This window comes from Crinia signifera, chromosome 1 (assembly GCF_055691185.1).
Source record: "Crinia signifera chromosome 1, ASM5569118v1, whole genome shotgun sequence".
In the NCBI taxonomy this organism is placed as follows: Eukaryota; Metazoa; Chordata; class Amphibia; order Anura; family Myobatrachidae; genus Crinia; species Crinia signifera.
Genome location: NC_139217.1, coordinates 335,582,621 through 335,607,655, shown reverse-complemented (window position 1 = coordinate 335,607,655; position 25,035 = coordinate 335,582,621). Strand labels below are relative to the sequence as shown.

General features: G+C 43.4%; 1 protein-coding gene across 2 annotated transcripts in view; it reads right to left on the bottom strand.

Moving 5' to 3' along the window:
* Nucleotides 1-6,871: 6,871 nt before the first annotated feature.
* The window catches only part of ASCC2 (activating signal cointegrator 1 complex subunit 2), a 39,954-nt gene continuing 21,790 nt past the window's right edge, over nucleotides 6,872-25,035 (bottom strand). For both annotated transcript variants that reach the window (XM_083145327.1, XM_083145328.1), the window contains exons 11-19: nucleotides 24,620-24,688; nucleotides 19,941-20,015; nucleotides 19,694-19,862; nucleotides 19,321-19,529; nucleotides 18,267-18,386; nucleotides 16,312-16,509; nucleotides 9,814-9,910; nucleotides 8,650-8,729; nucleotides 6,872-7,115 (exon numbers count right to left, since the gene is read on the bottom strand). In XM_083145327.1, coding sequence (XP_083001453.1) covers nucleotides 6,944-7,115; nucleotides 8,650-8,729; nucleotides 9,814-9,910; nucleotides 16,312-16,509; nucleotides 18,267-18,386; nucleotides 19,321-19,529; nucleotides 19,694-19,862; nucleotides 19,941-20,015; nucleotides 24,620-24,688 — 1,189 coding nt within the window. In that variant the 3' untranslated portion in view covers nucleotides 6,872-6,943. The remainder of the gene's footprint in view (nucleotides 7,116-8,649; nucleotides 8,730-9,813; nucleotides 9,911-16,311; nucleotides 16,510-18,266; nucleotides 18,387-19,320; nucleotides 19,530-19,693; nucleotides 19,863-19,940; nucleotides 20,016-24,619; nucleotides 24,689-25,035) is intronic.

Here is a 25,035-nt window from a genome sequence, read left to right as displayed (position 1 = left end):
TTCTGTGTCTAGAACTCTGATTATTTTCTCGCATGCTTTGGACTACAGCTAGCAAACAGCAATGTTCACCTAAAAAACCATGTCACTAAAAAATTTAAGTATAGCATTTGGGGGTTTGGTTTTTTATTTTATTTTTTTATTAGCCTTCTATTTGGATCACTTGTTAAGGAGGTTATCCATGAAGGGCCCCTTACACTTGTGAGATTTTGCCAGATTTTACCCAATTCAGGTGGATTGGGTCAATTTATCTGCCAAAATCTTATGTGCCTTATGTGTAGGACCCAATGCACAATCCCGTGCCATTGGGTATAACCAATAGATTGATCCTCCTGCACATAGGATACATCTTGAGTCAATCAGGTCCAACTTGTTGGACAAGTGTAAGGGTGCCTTAACTGTTAACATTCGATCAGAGCCAAAAATATGTGCACAGAATAACTTTGCAGTCCATGCAAGGCGACAAATTCTAATGCAGGGTACACACCAGAATGATCGTGAGACGATCATACGATGGTTGCGTGATCTGTTGGAGCATACGATCCAAGCTGTACCCAGTCGAAGGGATCGTTTTCAAATCCTGACTGCAGCAGGTATGATCTGCAAAATGACCAGCACGGACGCACATCGGATCGGAATCTGATCTAAAACATGCCCAATATACATACAATTGGTTGAGATTGTATCGAAATTGGGGGAATCGTTCCGGTGTGTACCCAACATAATACTAGACGAGACGGTCTTACATTTTTGGGAAGAACAGAATTAAGGGGACAAAAAGATGGTAAAAAAAAAACCTGATGGCAACCTGTGGGGGGAAAAGGAAATAACAATGCAACGGAATCTGCTGCGCTATAAGAAATTGTAAATAAATAAATAACACAAGGGGGACTTAGGTGGTGACTTGTGAGGCTTTTGTCATATTTGGGAAACTTTATTTACCCCTTAATATCTTTACTTTCTTTTACAAGTGGGTAGAAATTAGGATTATGATACAAGGGAGTTAAAGGCAAAGGCTCTCCTATGAAATGGAATATATTTGGTTGGTGCAGAGCTAAAAGGCACAGGAGGGTAGGGGTGGATGCCACCCTCAAACTCTCAATTCTTCTGACTGAATTTAAGTTTTTCTGTAAGACATGTTGAGCCAGGTGCATGGCAATTCAATAATGTTCAACATATGGGCTTCCTCACACAGGGCCTTATTTTGGTTCACTCTTTCTGACAAAATACTTCTTAGAAGGACAAAACCATGTGCACTGCAGGGGGGCAGATGTAAAATGTGCAGAGAGAATTAGATTTGGGTGAGTTATTTTGTTTCTGTGCTGGGTAAATACTGGCTGCTTTATTTTTACACTGCAATATAGATCTCACTTTGAAGTAAAACCCCACCCAAATCTAACTCTCTCTGCACATGTTACATCTGCCCCACCTGCAGTGCACATGGTTTTGCCCATCTAAGAAGGAATTTGTCAGAAAGAGTGAACTAAAATAAGGCCCACAGACCACTGTGAAATCCACACATACTCTTGATCTTTTGCTCAGATAAATGGATAGTAGTATGTTGTAGAAATTAATCTATGCATATGTTTTTATGCATGCAAGTTCTGTAACTAACAGTAACAAAATTGGTGTCATATGGGGCATAAAAACAGGGAAATTTAAACCCCATTTCTAAGCGATCTGACCAGAATGCTTACAAATGAAGCACAAATCTCTGTGCATGCCCCATAGCGATGCCCGTTTGAAGTTTCTAGTCCTCGCCCATTTTCAGATCACTCGGCACACATCGCCTGTGCAGCGGGCGATTGTGTAGCTCAGCACATAGCTCAACTTATTCCATGTGCACGGAGCATTAGAAATAGTTTCTAAATAACAAAGGGCTTGTCTTTTGCATGTTGTTGGACTGTGCAGAAGTGTTATACAGTAGTATTAGAAGAAAAAAAAGAACGAGATGTATGGTTTTGTTGTATTGTTGTGCAAATAATCATATTTTACTGACTTTTATGTGACTATTAGGCTATTGCTAAAAATGTCTGATTTACCAATCCAGAGTTGTGTACCGCTAATTGTATGTGGCAAAACTCAGAAACCTAAATCTCATCCCTTGTTTCAAAATATGGCCTCACTTCATCCCTCCGATCTGCTCAACGTCTGTCTCTCATCTGTCCAGTACCTGCAAACATTTGAGACTTCTTATATTATTGAGGCGTCACAAATCATACAGCAGTACGTACTGAAATATTGGTATCCCAGCAGAATATTGACATTACTTGTTCATCAGAATATACATTATTGCAGAAACATATTGATAACTAGTGTAAGATCCATCACAGCTACATCGATTGTGGCCCTGAATAGATCAAGAAGAAAAACATGGGAATTTTACTTTGACCAGAGACTAGAGGGGGTATTCCATCTGTACCAATATTTGACAGTCGGAAACATAGCCATTATTCCTTTAAAATTACATTTAACCTATTCAATCTAAGTACAGATTTTCCACTGTCGAAAAACACGCGAATCAGCAAATGATTCACCAATCTGCGTGTTTTAGTCGAAAACGCTTCTGTTTTCAACAATTTTCCGCAAATACAGATTCGACTTTAAAGAAAGTCAAATCTGTACCAGCAGAAAAGCCGTGTCTGGATTTTTGGGGCAGCTGAAAATTCCAGACAAGATTGAATACCCCCCTAATGTGGGGTACACACCAGGACAATATGGCCCAAAACAAGCCAATTTAGATTCAATCTCGACCGAATGTATGTAAATTGGCCATGTTTTGGGCCATTTTGCTGCGATCCCAATCCGATGCGCGGCCCCGCGGGTCGTTAGGTCTTTTCTGAGATATTACCTGCTGCAGGTAGGATATCAGAAACGACCATTGTAGTGGTTGTGGATCGCGATCACATCAGGGTTGTTTTGTGCCGGTCGGCGGCTCCTTCAGCTTGTGAGCAGGTCGTACGTTCCTGTGACAACCCGCTCACGAGCAGGATCGTCCTGGTGTGTACCCAGCATAACACTGTGCTATAATATACCCAGAAGAGGTTTGTTTGGGGAAACTGCACTAGGTAATAGGGAAATTTGATATATTTTCAAATATACAATATGGAGACATAACGGACTATTGATACCCAAGGAAATCCAATCACACCCCAGCCTAAGCCATTGGCTATTGCTTCATATATGTGATGGTCAGTGGTGCACTCCCGAGTTATAACACGTTTAATTACAAAAGAAACTCGGGTGGGGTGCACTCTTAATCCCCAATTTGAAGTTGCTCTATTAAGATGCTTTATATTTTTATTTTTATATTTTTTAAATGCTGTGTATAATCACTTAAGTATTGAGGCTTTTGGTCATATGACTTTTAAGTCCAGTGTGATGTCAAGGGATGCAGTTTAAATCCCGGCGGTCAGAATCCCGACCGCCGAAATCCCGACAGTTTCTCTCTCCGTGGGTGTGTTTTTACACATTTTACATTTCTTACATTTTTTATTGTGTGTTTTTATAAATAAATTGGTTGATTACGCTATGAGTGTTTCCCTTATGTATCTCTGAGGAAACTAAGAAGAACAGGACCCAAAAGGGAAAACACTTCCTGAAATTACTAAGTGACCCCAGACCTATGCTCGATTTCTTGGCCTAAGGGAAAGGCCCATACATGGTACGAGTACCCTCACTTTTACGTTATTTGATGTCGTATGTGTGCTAAACATCTAGGTAAATCTGCACCATTAGATTTTCTTCTTTTTTGAGGTGAATTATATTGAAGAATTGAAGCTAAGGAACAAGATCTATTCAATATAAAAGGAAACAATGGAAAAGAAAACTTCTTCCATCGATCCCATTGACCCCAATAGGAAGCGCAGGATTCCTACTCTCTTTTTTTCTTTTCTCTCCCTGTGGGTGTCCACGACACCCCTGGAGGGAGAATAAATTAGCGTGCCGAACGTAGCGAGGCACCGGGCCCGCTGCGTGTCGGGATTTCGGCGGTCGGGATTCCGGCGTCGGGATTTTGAACGCCGGGATTTCATACTGAATCCGATGTCAAGACAAGTTTTTAAATGCCTTGGTCCCTACGAATATTTTAATTAATTACTAGGGGCTGGTGTTTAAAAGTTTGTTAATTCAGTATTGGATTGACCGTCATAAATACTTAATACCAATGTCCCATTGATATTCTGGGTGTTTACTCAATTGATTTGAGATAAGGATTTTAATCATGGGTCAAAAAATAAAGATTCAGAAAAACAAAGTATATACATTCTGCCATAAATACATATATACAAATCTACCATTCTCCTTTCATACTTGTTTAGCTGGAAATTGTGGCACCTGCTGGTTTTTGGAACGAGTTTGAGAACCACTGTTCTAATGTGTTTTCTCAACAACAACAGGTTAACTTTTTTTTTCTGCCCAAAAAACTAAATAAAAATCACCATATTATGTGTGTTGTGGCAGGGACAGCATCTTTACACATGAAAGTAATTTGTAAGATCCAGTCCAGGTTTTAGAGCAGCAGCAAGAAAACTGATGTGATGACGGTCAGGCTCATTAGCAGCACCTGTGGTTTCCTAAGAAAAGTGTTTCCAGTGCAGGAGGTCATTGCTCTTGCTGGTGGAATAGTTACCCAAGTGATAAGCTGGGGTGTGGGCTACAGTAGAGAATACTGGAGCATTCTCAAGAGCTTGAGCTATGCTGTGATGACCTGTATGCTGCTTGCTGTAACTATACTTGCCTAGGCTGTGTACCTGGTATGCTGTGACCTGCTCCAAAAATAAAGACCAAAACTTCATCTTGATCAAGTGTATGCGATTCCTTGTCACATTTGGCACCCAACATGGGGCACATCTCAGGTGGAAACTACATACAGCAGAGAACCTTGGGTCATACTTGCCTACCTGACCCTCTCCATGCGGGAGAAAATGCTCTGTTCCTGGACTTCCCTGGTAATGTATGATTGCCATCACCTGTGAGGAGCTAGGTAAAGGTGTTTCACCACAGGTGATGGCAATCATACATTACCAGGGAAGCACAGGAACAGAGCATTTTCTGGAGAGGGTCAGGTTGGAAATACGCCTTGGGTAAGACAGCGACCTGTCATTTTTCTGGTTACACATTGGGCCTTATTCTAGTTCACTTTTTCTGTCAAAATCCTTCTTAGATGGACAAAACCATGTGCATTGCAGGTGGGGCAGATGTTACTTGTGCAGAGATAATTAGATTTGGGTAGGGTTTTACTTCAAAGTGAGATCTATATTGCAGTGTAAAAATAAAGCAGTCAGTATTTACCCTGCACATAAACAAAATAACTCACCCAAATCTAATTATCTCTGCACATTTTACATCTGCCCCCCTGCAGTGTACATGGTTGTGTCCATCTAAGAAGGATTTTGTCAGAAAGAGTGAACTAGAATAAGGCCCATTGTGCAGCTGGCTTGGTCAGAAAAGGTTTCACTTGTGGTGTGAGAGGCAGCTAGCCTTAAAGAGCCACCACATAATTAACAGAATGTTTGCAGTTTTGTGTTACAAGTGGCCAGTAAAGCAGGCAGGTGTCAGCTAACACTGTTTTGTGAGTCTGGCACATTATATTAAGCCTCCTAAATTGTCCCTTAAAGGGGAAGCACAGAGTAATATGGAGGAATCACTGGAAAAGTTTACTAAACTGGCAGCAAGCTCGGGTCCAGATGATACATGAGGGCCAACAAGGTTGTAAGCAGGGCCTTCCTACCTCTATGTTGGTTTGTTCCTACCCTGTTTGTTTTATCACTGTGTCCAATTGTAATGTGCAATAGAATATGCTGCGGTATAGAAGAAACTAAATAAATAACAAGCTCAAATTCAGATGCTGAATGAGGAGTTAAAAGAGCTGAGAAAAGATGGGCATGAGCGGGAGAGGCTGTTTTGGGGTTCATAGGTGGCTGCTGAACCATGTTGAAGAGGCCAATCCTAGACCTCAAATATATAAAGTGTTCTTTCACCAGAAGTTAGCAGATGACGTCATTTGGATGATGGATGCACCTGTGTGTCAGTAGCATCTTCAGTACTGCTTGGCTGCCCTTTTGTATAATTACCAATCCCCTGTGACCCTTCCATTCATGTGAAATAGAAGGGTCACTGAGTAGGAGCTTAGTAACCACAAACAAGGACTACAGCAAGTTTGGGCAATTATTTAAGCTGGGGGGGGGGGACGGACTTAATACTTCCAGCAGATATTCAAGGGCTGCACTCCAGAAATAGGGGCTGTGGTCACTCAAAGGGGGGGGGGGGTTACTTTAATGTATTGTATCACACCATATCCCCTTTTACACCTCATGCAACAAAATAGTAGGCCCATTATAATTGCCCCTTACATTAGTAATTCCACACACCAACACCCCTTAGTAATGCCACACACCTGCCCCCATTAGTAATGCCACACCCCTGCCCCTCTTTAGACATTCCAAACACCTGCATGACAGCCTTGAAAAATGGCGCCGATTGCAGCCCCATGCAGTCACGCCGACTCACCCATCCTTTCTTTCGTGCATGCGCTGGGCAGCGCCTGGTGCCTTCTACACACAGGCTGAGCATCAGCTACACAGGACTACGCTGCGTGCACATGCAGCCGCCATCGGACACACATACAGCAGCGGCGGGCCAGTCAGGAGCTGTTCGCGGGCTGCATGAAGCCCATCCCTGGTCTACAGGAACATGAGAGGTTTTTTGCTTGGGCTGTTAGAAGCATCAGCGTTCACTCAGGATCCAAGAGGCCAGTACATACAACCATATTTTATTTGAACTTGGAATTTTAACTTTTCTAATTTCACACTAACTGAATTGTAAATGTATACAAATGGGGGGAGAGAGAGACTTGTTGAAAGAAGTTACTCTGTAAAGCTCAACTGGTTTATTATTGCTCACAAAGCAATATTTTACAGCAATTGTCCCATGTAATGATGACATATTAGGATGGTATCATCCCTTTATTCCTCTTCCGATCTGCCATGGACCTACGATTGTGATTCGATCTGACTCCCTTGTTCGCTTCCTTCTTTCTTCGCTCCTGTAGTGTATCACGGCTCTGTCCTTGTCCCCGACTTGTTCCAGCAATTGCTGCACTGTTATCATGTCGGAACCTGGAAAAAAAATAAAGTTTATTGTGTTTTAAAAAGTTCTACTATCTATTTGAACTGTACATCATAATTTGGGAGCTTGGGACAATAAAAAGCCATTATATAAAATGAACAATGCATTGCTTTTCAGTGATGGTGTGACTTCAGGACTTAATTATACAACAGATTGCATTTGTAGATTGTTTCCTATATATGTGATGTCCGTAGAAACCACAAAGTACCTACAGGCAGAAGGCCAACCATGTTTGCCAACAGATCATGCTTTAACCTCTAGTTAACACCATAGCATACCACAGTGCCAATCCACAAGTTGGCAGAACAGTTCTTAGTTAAGAGAAGACCCAAACTGGGGCAGACAGAGAGGGCCATGTACAAGGCCATAATTGGCATCACACTGACTTGGAATTTGCAGTGGATTTCATGTAAGCCTCTTAATGTATTCTGGCAGATATCAATTATTAGTTCATGGGCAAAAATGTTCCTTGCACAGTTAAGGATAAGTTAAAGGGCCCATTCGCTTGAAGTGGACATAGGGACTGCTAACCTACCTAAATGAATCACTGATATGTACAGGCTTGTTCATAAACAATTATGTACATTTACCACAAATTTTTATAATTAATATTTACCAAGGACTTTTTACATGATCCATCTTCCCAGGAGTTATAGAAGTAGAACCACATAACACACTGGGATAAATGTTGTGTCGTGGTTTAATTTAAACATGGGAGCTTAGTTGCTTATGATGTCAAGTTCCTGATCTATACAACTTAGAAGGGTCCACATGAGTTAACAGTCATTATTAGTTACTAGATGCTGGTTCCACCCTCAGTAACAGAAACGTAACGGTTCTAGAAATGGAGGTTCTAGGATTATAAGGAGATCTTCAGGATCTGTATTCACTCAGTTCTCGCAAAAGTTCCAGATGCTGGAGATCTCCACCTAACATGTCGAGCCACGTGACTCAGCTTGAAATACAGTCACAGAGACTGTTCAAGGTTCCATTTGATTTTACAAACTACAACTATTTTAGAAATGGTGTTTTATTATATTTTTTTTCAACAGAATAACAGTATGTCCTCCTTTGCCTGTGAGAGACTAAAGATTACCTGGCCTCTTAGTTGGACCTGCGCTGGCTGGCTTGTGACCCCACAGATCACATAATGGACACTGTGTCCTAGGATGCAGCTCGGATCAGTAATGCAGCAAGAACCTTGAGGCATCCTGCTGTATGACCATATTACCGTTATTGCTGCTGCTGCCATTAAAGTAGCAGCGATAGCGTCTTTGTCCCCATCTGAATCAGGTTCAGTTATGTTGACAGAGATCATGAAAAAGACAAATATATAGAGTTGACATCTGGACAAGGAAATCAATTTTTTCTGTGTATAATTATGTGCAATTTGTGTGCATTCTTTGCTTACCCTGCACAAAAAAAAAAAAAAAAACACGAACAAGTAGTATGATCATGAAGACAATAAATACTTCAGGTCATAGTAGAGACACAGAAAGCAACAAAACAAAGCCTGGTGCTTACCCTTTTCTTGCGTTATAATGTGCTCTTCTTGCCTCAGCTTGTTCTCTTAGCACGGCTGGGTCCTGCACAAAGTGATCAGGCTGTTGGAAAACACAAGGAGGTTGCAATGACATTAAATATAGAAACTGGGTAATAAGGGCCGACACAAAGTAGAGGGATGAGCACATGTACAGAATGCGATTCAAATCTGAATTTCAAGTTCTGCTTCTCAGACTTTCAAGTCCAACATCTAGTCAGGCTCAACAGCTCTAGCGCTAGTAGTAGATCCAATGGTGAGCCACTTTAAAATAAGAACAATAACATTGTTCAACATTCAATGTAAACCATTTTATAGGATAGGATTAGGGTTGTGGGGATGAGGGTTTGTGGTGCTGAGGGTTTGTGGGGCTGGTAAGTATACTAACCTGACCCCTGTCGGGATTACCTCCTTCTGGATGCTGGCGTCGGTATTCTGACCACCAGTTATCCCCAAAAAAAAGTTTATTAGGTTTTATATTTATTTTTTTATATTTTCATTGTATTTTGTTTATTTTTGTAGTGGGTGTTTGGAGTCTTCAGGACTAGTGAAACATGTTTGCCCTTAAGATCCTGAACTATTCTTGCAAGGTGCCTATAATTGCTGTATTCCTGTGACCTACAGATAAGAGGAACCACTCCCCGCCTTCATCCTAGTGGTCCACACTCACCCATTACCCAAGTCCTGATTCAAAAAAAGCAGTTAGGGAGATCCAGCAAAGTAAACAGGTTCTGCAGAAGCTGCAGACGCCACAATCAAAACACTCCAGGTGCTGGTAGAGGCAGCGATTATTTTCTTGAGGCCATTATCATGTTGCTACAAAGTACGTTCATCTTGTAACAATTTTTAGAGACTCTGAACAGACACATTAAACATCTGGATGTAGACTCCAGCTGTGAGTTTTGTACTAACATGGTATCAGTGTAGAGGCAGATTCCTAGAGAAGACTCCAACTGATGTATTATCATTAGGAGTGTATTCCCTCAAGTTAAAATGTAACAAATGTAAAAAAAAATAAAAAAAAAATTAAGCTTTTTTTTTTTTTTAAATGAAAACAAACAGAAAAGTTACTTTTAGAAAAACCTAATACAATACAGTGATGTCAATACTGCAAACCATGTGTTTTTTTTTTTTTTTTTTTTTTATACCTTAACAGTTTCCTCTTCAGGCTCCTCATCTTCGACTGAATCTTCTCCCTCATCTACCTTCTGCCGGAACCTCAGCACTTGAGGAATAGTGAAAGGCCTTGGATAACAGGACACAGATCATATATATATATATATATATATAATGGGATATTATACCATTATAGCCTACCAATACATTTTATGTAAATACGCATGCCGTATGCAGTCCTAGATCACAGTTGTTTTACATCTAAAACTTAATGTCAAGGTGCAGGGCAGGAACTTACTAGTCCAAAGCATTTATATAAGTGACTAAGTTAAGCACTCATGGCCTTATCACAGAATCAGCAGAACATTTAAGGGGTGTACACATGGAAAGATTTTGGCAGGTGATTTTGGCTAGATAGTCAAAATCTCCTAGAAGGTTAGCCCAAATCTCCCACTTTTTCTCCTGCTTAAGGGGTGTAAGGGAATGCAAAAGAACCGCATATGTTAGATCGCATGCAATCCTGCCTGGGATCCTATGTGACTTCTCCCCTTGGTAAAGCCACATAGTATATGGGGCCCTTAACATGCACTTCTGCTGTATTCTTAACCTGGGGATCCACTGCAAGTATTATCTCTGCCAAAACTAATGGATAACAATGATGGGGAGGGAGAATGACCTCCTGACTGGATGCCGATTGTGTACACCGATTCCACGATGCACACTTCCGGGTTTAGTCTAAGATCAGGTGACCAGAGCCTGAGTCACGTGGGACCTGTCATACAATTAATCCCGCTTACCTGTCTACTCAGAATATGTTTGTCCTTAAGAAATATGAATTTTAGATCATTATAAAGGGGCGATCAAAATGACATAGATCTGTTAAAAATAATTTTAGTTTTTAGGAACGCTTTCTTATTTTCACATTGCAATTGTACAGCTGACAATTATTATGCAATCAGCTCTGGGGTATTTTCAGACTCTGTGCGGAATAAACTGCTCATTCTGCTCCTGAAGAAGCTGGGAGGCTAATTCTAAGGAAACGCAGGTACTTGTGTATTATCACGGCACCCCCGATTTTCATCGCAGGGCATTGTACAACCACAAAATCGCGTCACATCGCATGCCATATGATCGCATGTGACGCGATTATACCCGATTTTTAATTGTACAGGCACCCATGTTAAATGCCCCCCCCCTCCCACCATTGTTAACGCCACCCCACTATCAACGCCAACCGGAAGCGTGGCGAGCGCAGCGAGCCCGCGAGGGGCGGGGGTACGCGTCCTCCGACCTTTTCATATCCCCACTATCCACGTCGGTGCGGAGTCGATTTTATATAGTGTGGTGAGCCCGAAGCATGGCGAGCCCCGCGTAATACTTGTGAAGTAATGCACGTCCCCTCGCTGCACTCGCCACACTATATAACATCAACTCCACGCCGACGTGTATAGTGGGGGTATGAAAAGGTCGGAGGACGCGTACCGCTGCGCTCGCAACGCTTTGGGTTGGCGTTGATAGTGGGGTGGCATTTAACATTGTCATTACCCATCAGGGTGGGGATACAATTAAAAATCGGGTCTGGGTGGGAATTTAACATTGAAATCACGTCGCATCTCATTGCATGCCATTATAATGGCATGCGATGCGACGCGATATTAAAATTGTACACTCATCCTGGGAAAAGCCTCAAATCGGGTCCATCGCATACCTTAATTAGTGGTATGCGACGCGACGGGCGCCGTGATAATACACAAGTACCGAAACGCATTAAGCCCATTACACTTTTACATCACCAATACCATTCTGAAGGACATTTAATGAACATTATGGACACTGAATTCTTCTGAGATTTCCATCATACCCATCCAGAGGCATATACGAGACGGCGACAGACTTGCACAGTCATCTAGCTTTACCTACATGGTATATGTGAAATTGGCATAAATTAACTCTTCATTTCTGAATTCTACATTTGGGACTAAGTTTGCCACTTATTCCTCATGGTATTATGCTTGATATGATTTTAACTTACAACTGTTTCGAAGTGCACTTGTACTTGTTTATTTTATTATAGAATTCCATATATTTTTTATTATTAAATAAAATTTGTTTATTGTAAAAGATACTGTTCCTATTGCACCTAATTTGTAATATATAGTCTAACAACCAGCGCTGGTACACCTTTGGTTTTCTCTTATGATGGGGAACATCACTGGGCTGAAAAATGCTCAGTGCATACACACACTGAGCGTTTTCCCTGGGGTGGGCAACTATCCATAGCAGGATGCTGTGGAAAGCCCGCCACTCATCTGCTGGTAATAGCAGCAGATAAACGGCGGCAGCCGGCAATGATGTGGGATCGTGCAGCAATGCTCATTGCTGCCATGTTCACACTGGGCGTCTTTCGTGCGGAGAGCAATTCAGATGAGTAAAAGGAGCTGCTTTCAGCTCAAAGTCGCCCAGTCTGTATGGGCCAAGAACTACTGCAACCTCATCATACTACAATACTATGTTCACTGTATTATATAGAGCATTTACACACTCTTACATGGAACACTGTTGAATCTAAAGTACATGCCTATGCCAAAGTGTTGAAAACAAATAGGGGGAGCTATTCTAGAAACAGTTATAAAGTGCTAGAAAAGAGAAAGGTGTAGAACAACAGCCAGAGACAATGAATACCTCTTCCTCCATGTGGAGGCAATAAGAAATGTGTTATAGACCACACAGAAACAAAGTGTAACAAAAAAAAAAAGGCACACAGCCAAGTCCACCAAACCTATTAACAGGACACTAAGGATATGGCCATTAAAGCTGATGTCACTAGCGACGGGTGTGGTATAGGGTACCGACAGTCATTAGACCGACGTCGGGATCCCGACTGGCCGGACTCAGACAGCATGGTGACCGCAACAAAGCCCCTTGCCACCTATTCTATTCTCCCTCTATGGGGGATGTGGACCCCCACGAGCAGGGCTGCCAAGAGAAATCCTGGGCCCCGGTACAACAGCGTCACGGGGCCCCCCTGGAGTGGCGAGCAACAGAAAAGAGGTGTGGCCATTAAAGGATATAGGGGTGTGTACCACACCATATACCCTTTATGCAACACAATAGTAGACCCCTTATACTTGCCCCTTACACATTATGCTACACAAAATTCAAATCGATTACTTGCCGCCCCGTTCGTATGCAGCAGTGTGGACAGAAGCGTGGGGTGGTGGATATGGGTTGCGCCCATGGGAGTAAGGGGTCGTGGCCACGGATGGGCAGATAGCGGCAGGGTCCCTGCGGAGGATGGGAACTAGGTAATAGCTCCCATCCTCCGCAAGGACCCCACTGCTGTCTGCCCATCCGTCACAGGGACCCTCTGCCCCCCTGCGCTGCCCAGACCCCTATGCCATACAGCAGGGGTGGCCAGCCCACGGCTCCTCTCCCCAAGATCTGTGACTGGCACGATCATCCCCATTTGAAGCGCCGCCTCTGGAGTAGAAGGATCCCAAGCTCACACACGCAGCAGGGAAAGCGGCAACAGTTCTGGCAAGAAGCAGCAGATGCCACTACTTGCAGTATCGCCGAGCTGAGCTGCCGGTATCTGCTGTGTCCCCCAAAGCTACAGATCCGGCACCAAGAGCAGCTGCATTGTGATGGCCAGCGGTATGTGCAACTGGAGGGAGAGGGGGATTGTGTCCATTAAACCTCTTGGTACTTCTTTACTTTCACGGCTTCTTTACTTTCACGGCTGTTACGCTCGCCACAAACTATGTAAAATAAAGGAACTTAACGCCATGCCAACATGGATAGTTCATACCTCCACTATCCATGTTGGCATGGAGTTGATTTTAAATAGCGTGGCGAGCGTAGCGAGCCACCGAGCCCGCAGCGTGGGCGAGCGAAGCGAGCCCCGCAAGGGGACTGACGCGCGGCGCCATGCTGGCGCCGTGAAAGTAAAGAAGTACCAACCTCTTTAATCTCATGTGATCCTGCGCAGTATGGTCCCACCCAGATCGCATTCCATATATGATCCGTCATAAATAGGCCCCATGTAGCCTGTTCCCTTCACACACATTGGAGGTCATTCTGATTGACCACAAAGCTGCAAAATTTGCAGCTTTGCGGGTCATCTAAATACCTCAGATTTCACGCATGCGAACGGATGTTTTACATAATCATCGATTTGCAGCTTGTGTGCAGGGCAGTGCAGTCGCCGACCATCAAATGATTTCTCAAGCGCTCGCAGATCTAAGTCAGTCTCTGCTGTCTTAGATCTGTGGCGCCCCTGTACGAGAAGAGGGCGGGCAGCTGACATCCGGTGACATCAGCTGCCCTCCCCCGGCACCCACGTCATGGGAGTTCCCATGGGCGCAACCCATATCCACCACCCCACGCTTCCGTCCACACTGCTGCATGCGATCGGGGCGGCAAATAATCGGTTTGCCGCACCCGCTCACACAAAGTGGCTGCACATGCACAACATCGCTCCCCTGTGTGACCGTGCGGGGGAGCGAACCAACCTGAATGAGGGCCATAGCCTGTTACACACACACACACACATAGCCTGTTCCTTCACACATACAGTACATAGCCTGTCACACACACACACACATATATATACATACATAGCCTGTTACACACACACACACAGCCTGTTCCTTCACACATACAGTACATAGCCTGTTACACACACACATATACATACATAGCCTGTTACAAACACACACATATACATACATAGCCTGTTACACACACACATATATACATACACAGCCTGTTCCTTCACACATACAGAACATAGCCTGTTACACACACACACACACATATATATATACAAAGCCTGTTACACACACACACATATAGACATACATACATAGCCTGTTACACACACACACACACACACACAGCCTGTTCCTTCACACATACAGTACATAGCCTGTTACACACACACACACATATACATACATAGCCTGTTACAAACACACACATATACATACATAGCCTGTTACACACACACACACACACACACATATATACATACACAGCCTGTTCCTTCACACATACAGAACATAGCCTGTTACACACACACACACATATATATACAAAGCCTGTTACACACACACACACACACACATACATATAGACATACATACATAGCCTGTTACACACACACACACACACACACACACACACACATAGCCTGTTACACACACATATATACATACACAGCCTGTTACACACACACACATATACATACAAAGCCTGTTACACACACACACACACACACACACACACACACACACACCCTTTTACACACACACAGCCTTTTACACACACACACACACACACACACACACACAGCCTTTTACACACACACACACACACAGCCTTTTACACACACACACACACACACACACAGCCTTTTACACACACACACATACATACATACATACAAAGCCTGTAACACACACACATACATAGCCTGTTACACACACACACACACACACATATACATACACAGCCTGTTACACACACACATATACACACACACACACACAGCCTTTTACACACACACACACACAGCCTTTTACACACACACACACACACACACACATACATACATAGCCTGTAACACACACACATACATAGCCTGTTACACACACACACACACACATATAGACATACATACATAGCCTGTTACACACACACACACACACACACACACACACAGCCTGTTACACACACACACACACACACACATACAAAGCCTGTTACACACACACACACACACACACACATATATATATATACATATATACAAAGCCTGTTACACACACACACACACAGCCTGTTACACACACACAGCCTGTTACACACACATATATCCATACATACACAGCCTGTTACACACACACACACACACACGCTTTTTGTCTGTTCCCCCTGTCCATAGCCATGCATTGCGGGTGGCATTACCTTTTGAAACAGGAACTTGGAGCAGGAGCAGGACAGCCATCGCTGACCGGGCTTAATTCGGGGGCGTGGCCTAATCGCGGACCTGTGGCCACGCCCCCTTTTAAAAAAAAAACTTTTTTTTTTTTTTTTTGTGTGTCGGGACCCGGGTTACCCTGGCAGGCCCGGGCCCAGGTAAAATGTACCCGCCCCCCCTGCCTCTCGGCGGCCCTGCCCACGAGGGAGAATAGCTGGTGGCAGTCGGCCACCCGTCTGTCGGAGTTTTGACAGTCGGGATGCCTATGTCGGGTAAATGACTGTCAGGATCCTGACTGTCAGGACCGCGTCCGGCACCCACTAGCGACGGCGGGCATCCACATATCGGGGATACACACTGTCCGATAGTTGTTGAATTAAGCAATATGTCATCTGATCCGGATGTCAGGAAAAAAAAAAAAAGAGTCAGGGAATTTAGGGAGTTAAAAATAGTGCAGACGAAATTATGAAACGAAAGTAAATATGGGAGCAGAGAAAGGAGAGAGGAAGGTTGAAGTGAGATCAGGGAATAATAACATGAGAGCGCCCACCTGCGGCTGATCAGCTCATCGTCAGAATCTGCATCATTAGCTCCAACCTGGTTCCCATCATATGTATCATCATACTCATCATCATAATCAGCATTTACTGGCAGTTCTTCGGAGATAATGCTATACTGGGAATAGCGCGCCTTCTGTTCTAATATTACACTTTTATCTGCCAATATTTGTGCTGCTGTTTCCGGCTTCCTGTAACGGCATACAAATCATTATAAGTTAGATTTTCTTATTGTACATTTGTTAAGTGTAATCTTATATATATTTTTTAAATATGTTTGCATTTATACATAGACATAATATTGACAAAAAAATGCACAATAAATTAAAAATACATATAATTGGGGATAAAAATACATTTTTAAAAAACAACCCCATTTGTACCGGCTGATACAATTCATGTGAAAAAAAAAAGAAGTAGGAATCTGCAAGATTCATTGATAAATTCTTTAACTGTAAAAGACCAATGATAGTGTTTTTCGTTGGTTAGTAGGACATCTTTGCTAGTGGTAGCGGTGTTAATACCCCTTTCAGACAGAAAAACCCCCAAAACCCAGGTATTTCCCGAATACAAAAACCAGGGTAAGACTCTACTAAAAAGCTCTGACCCGCGTCCTTTCAACCTGAGTGTTTCCCGTGTCGACCCCTTTCACACAGAAGACTGATTTTTACTGTGTGTCATAAGAAAAGGAAGTTTTAAAGGCAAACAGAGATGAGGCCATGAAAAGTGGGTGGGTATGCTCATTAACCATGGCATGACAAAAGGATAGGTTGTAAACAAGTTTTATTGTTTTTATATACTGGTAGGTACGTGTTACCTCACATGGCTGTCAGTATATTTGCAATGTTTGAGTACACTGTGGCATCTTTAACTGTCCCAGTCATCTCATTGCGGATCTCCTCCTCCACTCTCTCTGCCAGCAGCTCTCACCTCTGAAGCTCCCTAATGACCTCAGAGACCAGCCCCAGTGCCATGTCCTCCCAGCTAATCAGAGAGGCCCATCCTCACAACCTCAGCCAGCACCCCACCAGGAGAGTCAATTAGTGCCTAACAATGTGTAATAATGCCAAAAACCCGGTCACACCCTTTCAGACAGCCGGCGACCCGGGTTTTTGGAATTCAGACCTGGTAAATTCCAGGGTTAAAGCCCTGGTATTTTAGACCTGGGTTGACCCTTTCAGACAGAAAACCCTGGACCAGGGTAATTCCCGGGGGGGTTTTCTGTCTGAAAGGGGTATAACAGTTTTTTTTCCAAGGATGTGGTTAATCAAGAGAAGCACCATAGCATTTTATAGTTGAAATGGGGATCTAGTTATCACTCGCAATTTATGCTTCCAGACGGGGTACAAACTGGAGGTTTCAAGCGCAATTATTGGCTGCAGGTACTGATGATCATCTGGATAATGCTTTGATCCTCCCTGGGTCACTATAAATAGCGATGCTGCCTCTAGTGTAAAATCAGCTCAGGAGTGTGCCGGCCAGTGACTGTTTTTTTTTTTGTTTGGGTCATATTTTTTTGTAAATGATGAACATATTTGGTTCAAGTTCAGAACATGGGACATCTGGGTTGCAAGCCTTTTTGAAAAGCAAATGAGCTTCTAATACAGTCCCCATTGCAAGCTTGCCCCAGTTAGCTGTCGCCATTCTCGATAAGTCAAAAATGTCCACATTGAAACACCTCTTAACATGTTAACTAGAAGATTGATATATTTTTTTAATTTACTTCTATGGTTAGGCTAAATATAAGCATTCTGGTATCGACATGTCACATGTGACCCGTATGAACGGGTCATCGATTTAACCATGTCGACATGGTGGTTGTTGACCTAGCAATCGAGATTAAACATTAAGGCCTATTTAATGGTTTAATTAAACACTAATATGGATACTGTTGTTGTTTATTGTACTAAAGTCAAAACTACTTAATTACATGATCTAAAATGCTTACCTCCTCCCCTTCCATATCTTGGAAGTGTCCACAATGTCTCGGGTGAAGACATCAAATTCATCATCAGCGAAGATGTTTGACCGTGAAGAGACAAGGGGACAGGGATCCACCCGCTCCTGCCTAAAAAGGTGAAAAATACATCATATGCACAATATGAAATACACATAAGATACATGATAAACTCAGAGGGTCACTCTATATGGATTACACCAGAGTGCACTGGGGTTTAACAGACTATTTGAAGACTAGGATGAACATAAAGATGTTCAATTTTTTTTAATTAAGGCAGAAGAATTATTTTTATTCTCGAATACCAATATCAGGCCAAATTTATATCAGCTAGTTCTTGACATGCTGGACCACCTTAAGTCCACAAATAATAGTACCACTTTCACATCACAAGCCCAGGTCGCACCCTGGATTTTTGCGATGTGAGAGGGGTAAGAGAACAGTTCTACAATCCCCCAACCCCTCTATGGGGGGTATTCAATGAGTGCCTATTTTTCTGACAGTGGGAAAATCTTTTTTTTAACAATTTTTGGTCGAATCTGCATGCGACCTATTATATTTAAAAAAAAAACGACACGGTCACAAAATACCTGAATTGACGAATTACTCACCAATCCACATGTTTTTATAAATAATGCAGCCGTTTTGGATTATTTTCCACCAACGCAGATTCAAATTATTACAAAAGGGAAACTGCATCAGTGGAAAAACATCCAAAAGTGGACACAACTAAATAGGGACAGTGTGGCTTTTTCTGCTGAATAGCTCCTGAAGGCTCTAAACTAAGACTGAGTTGGGAGATGTATAGAAGGGAGGAGCAGACACACTACTCAAATTATTTAAAGTGCCAGCTCCCAGTTACTACACTTCTATACTCACTGTAATGTCCACATTCTAGTGTCCTTGCTGGATGAAGGAGAAAATACACTAAATAAAATATGCATTTTAACTATACACAGAAAAATGGGTTTATTTATCATTTACCCATTTTATTTTTCTCAATATTGAAAGCATTCCTTTTCTATTAAACACATTGCAGCAATACCTTGGCATGCTCCGATCTAGCGACTGTAGACTTGGCGTCAAATTGTCCTCCAGCAAGTGGTTGATGACACTTTCAAGATTGTTTCCATATTCTTCAAGACACCTCAAAATGAAGCCCTCACCCAGATCAGGAAGCAAATCTCTCACCTGGGACACTAAGGAATCCAGCTCAACACCACTTAGGTAAGGACCAGCTGTAGCACCTGCACACTGAGCAACACAGTGACAAACAAGACTATTAAAAACTTCTAAAGATACTTGAGAAATTTAAAAATAAAAAAGGAGGAGATCAGTCTAAAACTGCGTCCAGATGGCAGAACAGACAAAAAGTAAAGAGAAAATATTGAAGTTCATAGACTCATCTGTGTCCTCACTTCAGGTTCTTCTTGATAATGTGAGGGTTGTCCATTGCTTGCAAATGCCCCTTCCATGCCTCTCTCTGGACTAATTTGAGCTGGGGGTACCGTATGTGGCCTGGATCTCCGAGCCTCTGCCCATGCACTCTGAACACCAGCCAAAAGATATGTGGTTCGAGTCTCATCACTGATAAAGAGTTAAGGGATACTTAGACTGAATGAGGTCACATTTCTTTCTTCTGTTGTGGGATTTAATAAAGGATACAGCGAAGGGGAGACTTGTTGAAGCAAGCCGACATCCTCAGCAATAGGGAACAGCTCATCATAATCACAAAGAAACCTAAGATCAGATACAAGTAGCATTTGAACATTAAAATTCACAGAGGCTGATCAACGCTACAAATGAAAAACATAAAAAAAATTAATAGCCTAGAAAACCTGGCTAAAAAAAATAAAATAAACGGTATTCTAGAGAGAACTTTGGTGAAATGGTTAAAATTTCATGAGACAAACTAAGATTTTAAAAAAGGGACCATTTTTATGTATTTAATTAAAACTTTTTTAAAATCTTTTTCTTTCTTCATTCTTAGAGATCCATAGGAGACACAGGGCTGATGCTGGGGTGTAAGGGTTGGATGGTTAAACCTGGCATTCTTTTTGCCTCCAGGCAGCACAGACTCCTCCTACCCTATTCTCCGCCTCCACCTCATGCAGCCAGTTATAGTTAGCAAGCTCAAGGCAGGAGCAAGAAGAGGAAGGAATAAGTGAAACACTGAAAGTTAAACACACACTCAAGTCCATACATCAAAAGGGACACCTCTGGCTTTTAACAAGGAAGTTTCAAGAGCCTCTGTCAAAGTTTGACAAGGGAGATTTAGATGGAGGCACAGACCCTGATTGAGAAGATCCGGTAGCAGTGGGAGATGGAATGGAATGTCTAGGGAGAGCCAGAGGAGGTCTGCATACCAGACTAGTTTTGGCTAATTCGGGGCTATCAGCATCATCGTTCCCCCCCCCCCCCCCCCCCTTCGACTTCAGCTTGCAAAGGATCCTGGGAAGCAAAGATATTGGTGGGAAGATGTACACCGGTTAAAAATGACCATGATACCAACAGAGCGTCTATTAGGCCGGCGCCTAAGTGTCTTGCCCTTGACCCTTATAGGTGGGCTTTCAAGTTGTGTCAAGACACCAACAAATCCACCTCCAGGTTTTTTCACCGAGATGGTACTTGATCCATGATTGAAGGATCCGGCAGAAGTCCGCTGGTGATATAGAGTCCAAGAGGGCACCTAGGTATTGCATGGACTGAGTGCAACTGCAAGAGCTCCACCATTTGATTGATGTGTTCCATGTAGTCTGAGGCAGCCTGCCATGACAGCCATGACCTACGCGAAGACACAAAACTGTACATATTAAAAATACGGTACTCTTTACCTAGAACGGCGCCCGTCGCGGGCATCGCGGGTACATTTATGGCTACCCGCGACGCGACCGACGCGATGCCCGCGATTTTCCCATTGAAAACCATGTTAAACCTGAAAAATCGCGTCGGTCGCGTCGCGGCCGGCCATAAATGTACCCGCGATGCCCGCGACGCGATGCCCGCGATTTCCCATAGGGAACAATGTTAAAAGGCAGATTGACCGCGATTTTACCGTTAAATGCCTCAATGACCGCGATTTTGACATAGGAAACAATGTTAAATGGGCCACAGAGCCCAAATAGTCCCCCTGAAGTCTTAAATGGCCCCCAAAATTTTTAACGCCACCCCACGATCAACGTGAACCCGAAGCGTGGCGAGCGCAGCGAGCCCCGCGAGGGGCGGCGGTACGCGTCCTACGACCTTTTCATGCCCTACTATCCACGTCGGCGTGGAGTTGAGAATAGAATAGTGTGGCGAGCGCAGCGAGCCACCGAGCCCGAAGCGTGGCGAGCGCAGCGAGCCCCGCGAGGGGACGCGGATACCTTCACAGGTAAACGCGTCCCCTCGCGGGCTTCACAGGTGTCCGTGGCGACGCGGACACCTGTGAAGCCCGCGAAGGGACGCGTTTACCTGTGAAGGTATCCGCGTCCCCTCGCGGGGCTCGCTGCGCTCGCCACGCTTCGGGCTCGGTGGCTCGCTGCGCTCGCCACACTATTCTATTCTCAACTCCACGCCGACGTGGATAGTAGGGCATGAAAAGGTCGTAGGACGCGTACCGCCGCCCCTCGCGGGCTCGCTGCGCTCGCCACGCTTCGGGTTCACGTTGATCGTGGGGTGGCGTTAAAAATTGTGGGGGCCATTTAACAATTCAGGGGGACTATTAGGGCTCTGTGGCCCATTTAACATTGTTTCCTATGTAAAAATCGCGGGCATTGAGGCATTTAACGCTAAAATCGCGGTCAATCTGCCTTTTTAACATTGTTCCCTATGGGAAAATCGCGGTAATCGCGGGTACCCGATTTTGATGTACCCGCGATTTACCCGCGATTACCGCGATTGCCGCGATTTTACCCGCGATCCCGCGATTTCAATCGTGGGCGCCGTTCTAGGTAAAGAGTACCAAAAATACTTAAATGAAGAACAAATCAACACATAACTAATCGTCCTTTGGAAGCAGTTTTAGTGCCTCCAGAATTCTTTCGAAAGGATCCTCAGATCCAAGAGTCTTTTTCCACATGAATTCTGTGAGGTAACTTTTAAGTTCATGCCTGGCTGTACCGCTTTGCCCCTTGTTACGCCATTTGCATTGGCCCCACATCCTCTCCACAGTTTGTGTATGTACACCTGTTGTTGGATCTATGAAGTTGTACCTATGGTTAACTGTAAAATGTTGGTATCCGGCCTGTTGCAATTGTTCGGTGCTCTATGCCCTCCAGCAGTCGGTATAGACATTTGTGCCCGGCTCCACATTTTGAATGATACAGTTCTTCAAGGTGGCCTGATCCCAGCTGGCCACCATTTCCATGAAGCATTGGACAGTTTTGCGGCAAATACCGCCAAATATCCACTGTTGTGGCAAAACTCTTCCAGCATAATTTTTTCGCTTCACGAACAGTGTCTCATCACATTCCATATCGAGGGCACACGCCTCCCTGACCCAGCGGTTATACAACACTGTGGTCTTCTTTGAGATATGCAGCTGCTGTGCACAATATTCCACAGATGCAGGAACCGCAGCAATGTCAGAAATGGTAACCGGCAGCCAGGAAACCATTGCGCTGCACGCAAACTGACCTTCAATCAACACGCCTTGACGTCACATTGCCTCCTTAACAGAAAGGCGCATCGTGTGCCCGTTAGCGCAATTCTGCGCGACTGGAAGCAGTCCATAGTCCTGAAAAAAGAAATGGCCTTCTCCTTGGACTGAGGCAACGTGAAGATATTCAAAGATGCTGCCATATCAATGGAAAATCACTGTAATCGCAATAAAATTATGCTTTCCGCCGCCGCTCGCCACGCTTCGGTATGACTTGGATAGTTGGGGTGGGGGGGGGGGTGTAAATAAATGACATTATATGTCATTTAATGTATACTACATTAAATGCAATTATTAGATGCAAAATCGGATCCGATATCTGATCGCATCGCATGCCATACAATAATGGCATGCAACGCGATTTTTTATTGTACCCGATTTTTGTAATGTATTCACTGACAGAGAGCAGTGAATACATTACATAGGAAAATCGCATTGCATGCCATACAAAAATGGCATGCGATGCGATTTCACTACGCAGAATAGCCCACTACGCAAAATAAATCATAGAAATAAAAAAGGCTGCATAAAGCAGCCCCTCATTATAAAAGGTGCACTGGCTCCTGCCGGCACCAAACGAAAACTGGCTGTTTGAGGTGGAGGTGGGGCATAGGGGAGGAGCCTGGGCTGCCTGGAGGCAAAAGTTTAACCTGTTTGGCACCAGATTCATCTGTCCAACCCTATACCCCATCATCAGCCCTGTGTCTGTCTCCTATGGAGCGAAAAATAAATAAAAGATACATACTGCCAATTAAATGTAACCCATAAACACCAATATAAGTAAACATAATTTGAAATATAAATATATCAGTTATATAACATCATCAACAAATATCAGGTCAGAGTATCTAAAGGTCAGCTATACAAACTTTCCACTTGAAATTGGAAACTAATTATACATATATACAGTAAATGAGGATGTTTATGGTGGAGGATTACAAAATCAAAAGTTAAGTATGTCATTCCAGAAATAAGATACGGGAGTTTACTTCACTGGAATATCAGGATCCGTAAGGGGGGGTGTACCCAATTATCCGTGGTAATTTACTGCAGATAACGGATTCGCCTGGGACTATCCAATTAGCCCCCGGTGCAGGCACTTTGCATGGATTATAGTGAGTATATCTCAGGCAGGCAAAGCATAATCCGCAATGGTCTCGTTTTTCATGATAACACATGGGTCCAGATACTTCTACAGGATCCCATGTGTTATTACATGAAATGTAACAGATCTGAAGCAAAACAGAACTTGGGAAGTAAAAAAAGCTGTGGTCGTTGCATCATAGCACTTGGTATACAGATTCAGGGAATCAGTCGCACACAGATATACAAGTATCGTACAGCAAATTAATCAGCACAGTCTCTTGGTGTGTACTAATCACAACTAAGATCCATTGTCAGCAAAAAAAAAATTAAAAAACACACAGAAAAAAAATGAGGAGCTTTTTGGCACGACTACCGCAAAGATGTATGGGGACACATCCGTACCTGCACATGTGTGATTTCCTGATCATGCAGTATGCACTGTGGTCTAGGTTTAGTAGCATTGCAGGGGGCGCTACATGTGTATTAGCCTCAGGCAAACAGGAACCTAACCAGGACCTGCCTGTGGACTAAAATTGTAAGATACAAAAGAGATTACATTTGCCTAATAAGTAGGACTCTACAGTTTTCCAGCAGCTTAGTTTATACAACTTAGTTTTACCTCCTCTCTGGTAGAAGACTTGTTAATATTTGTAGTAACTCCTCCACAAAGGGTTGTATATTGTTTGCTCTGCAATAAAAAAAATAAAAAAATAAAAGACAGTTCGGCTTCTCGGTGCATACTGGAGACAGATAGGAAGGTGGTGTCAACACACAAAAAAGTGACACAGAACTGTGCAGGGTGATTAGAACAGACAAGGATGTCTCCACACTACAGTGGGATTTAAATAAACTAGATGAGTGGGTGGAAAAATGGAGAATGAGGTTCAATGATGATAAATGTAAGGTTATGCATCTTGGGAGACATAACCAGTATGCTATGTAAATGGGGTGGAATTGGGTAAATCAGTTTTGGAAAAGGATCTTGACAACAAGCTGGGGTGCAGTGCTCAGTATCATGTAGCAGCCAGCAAGGCC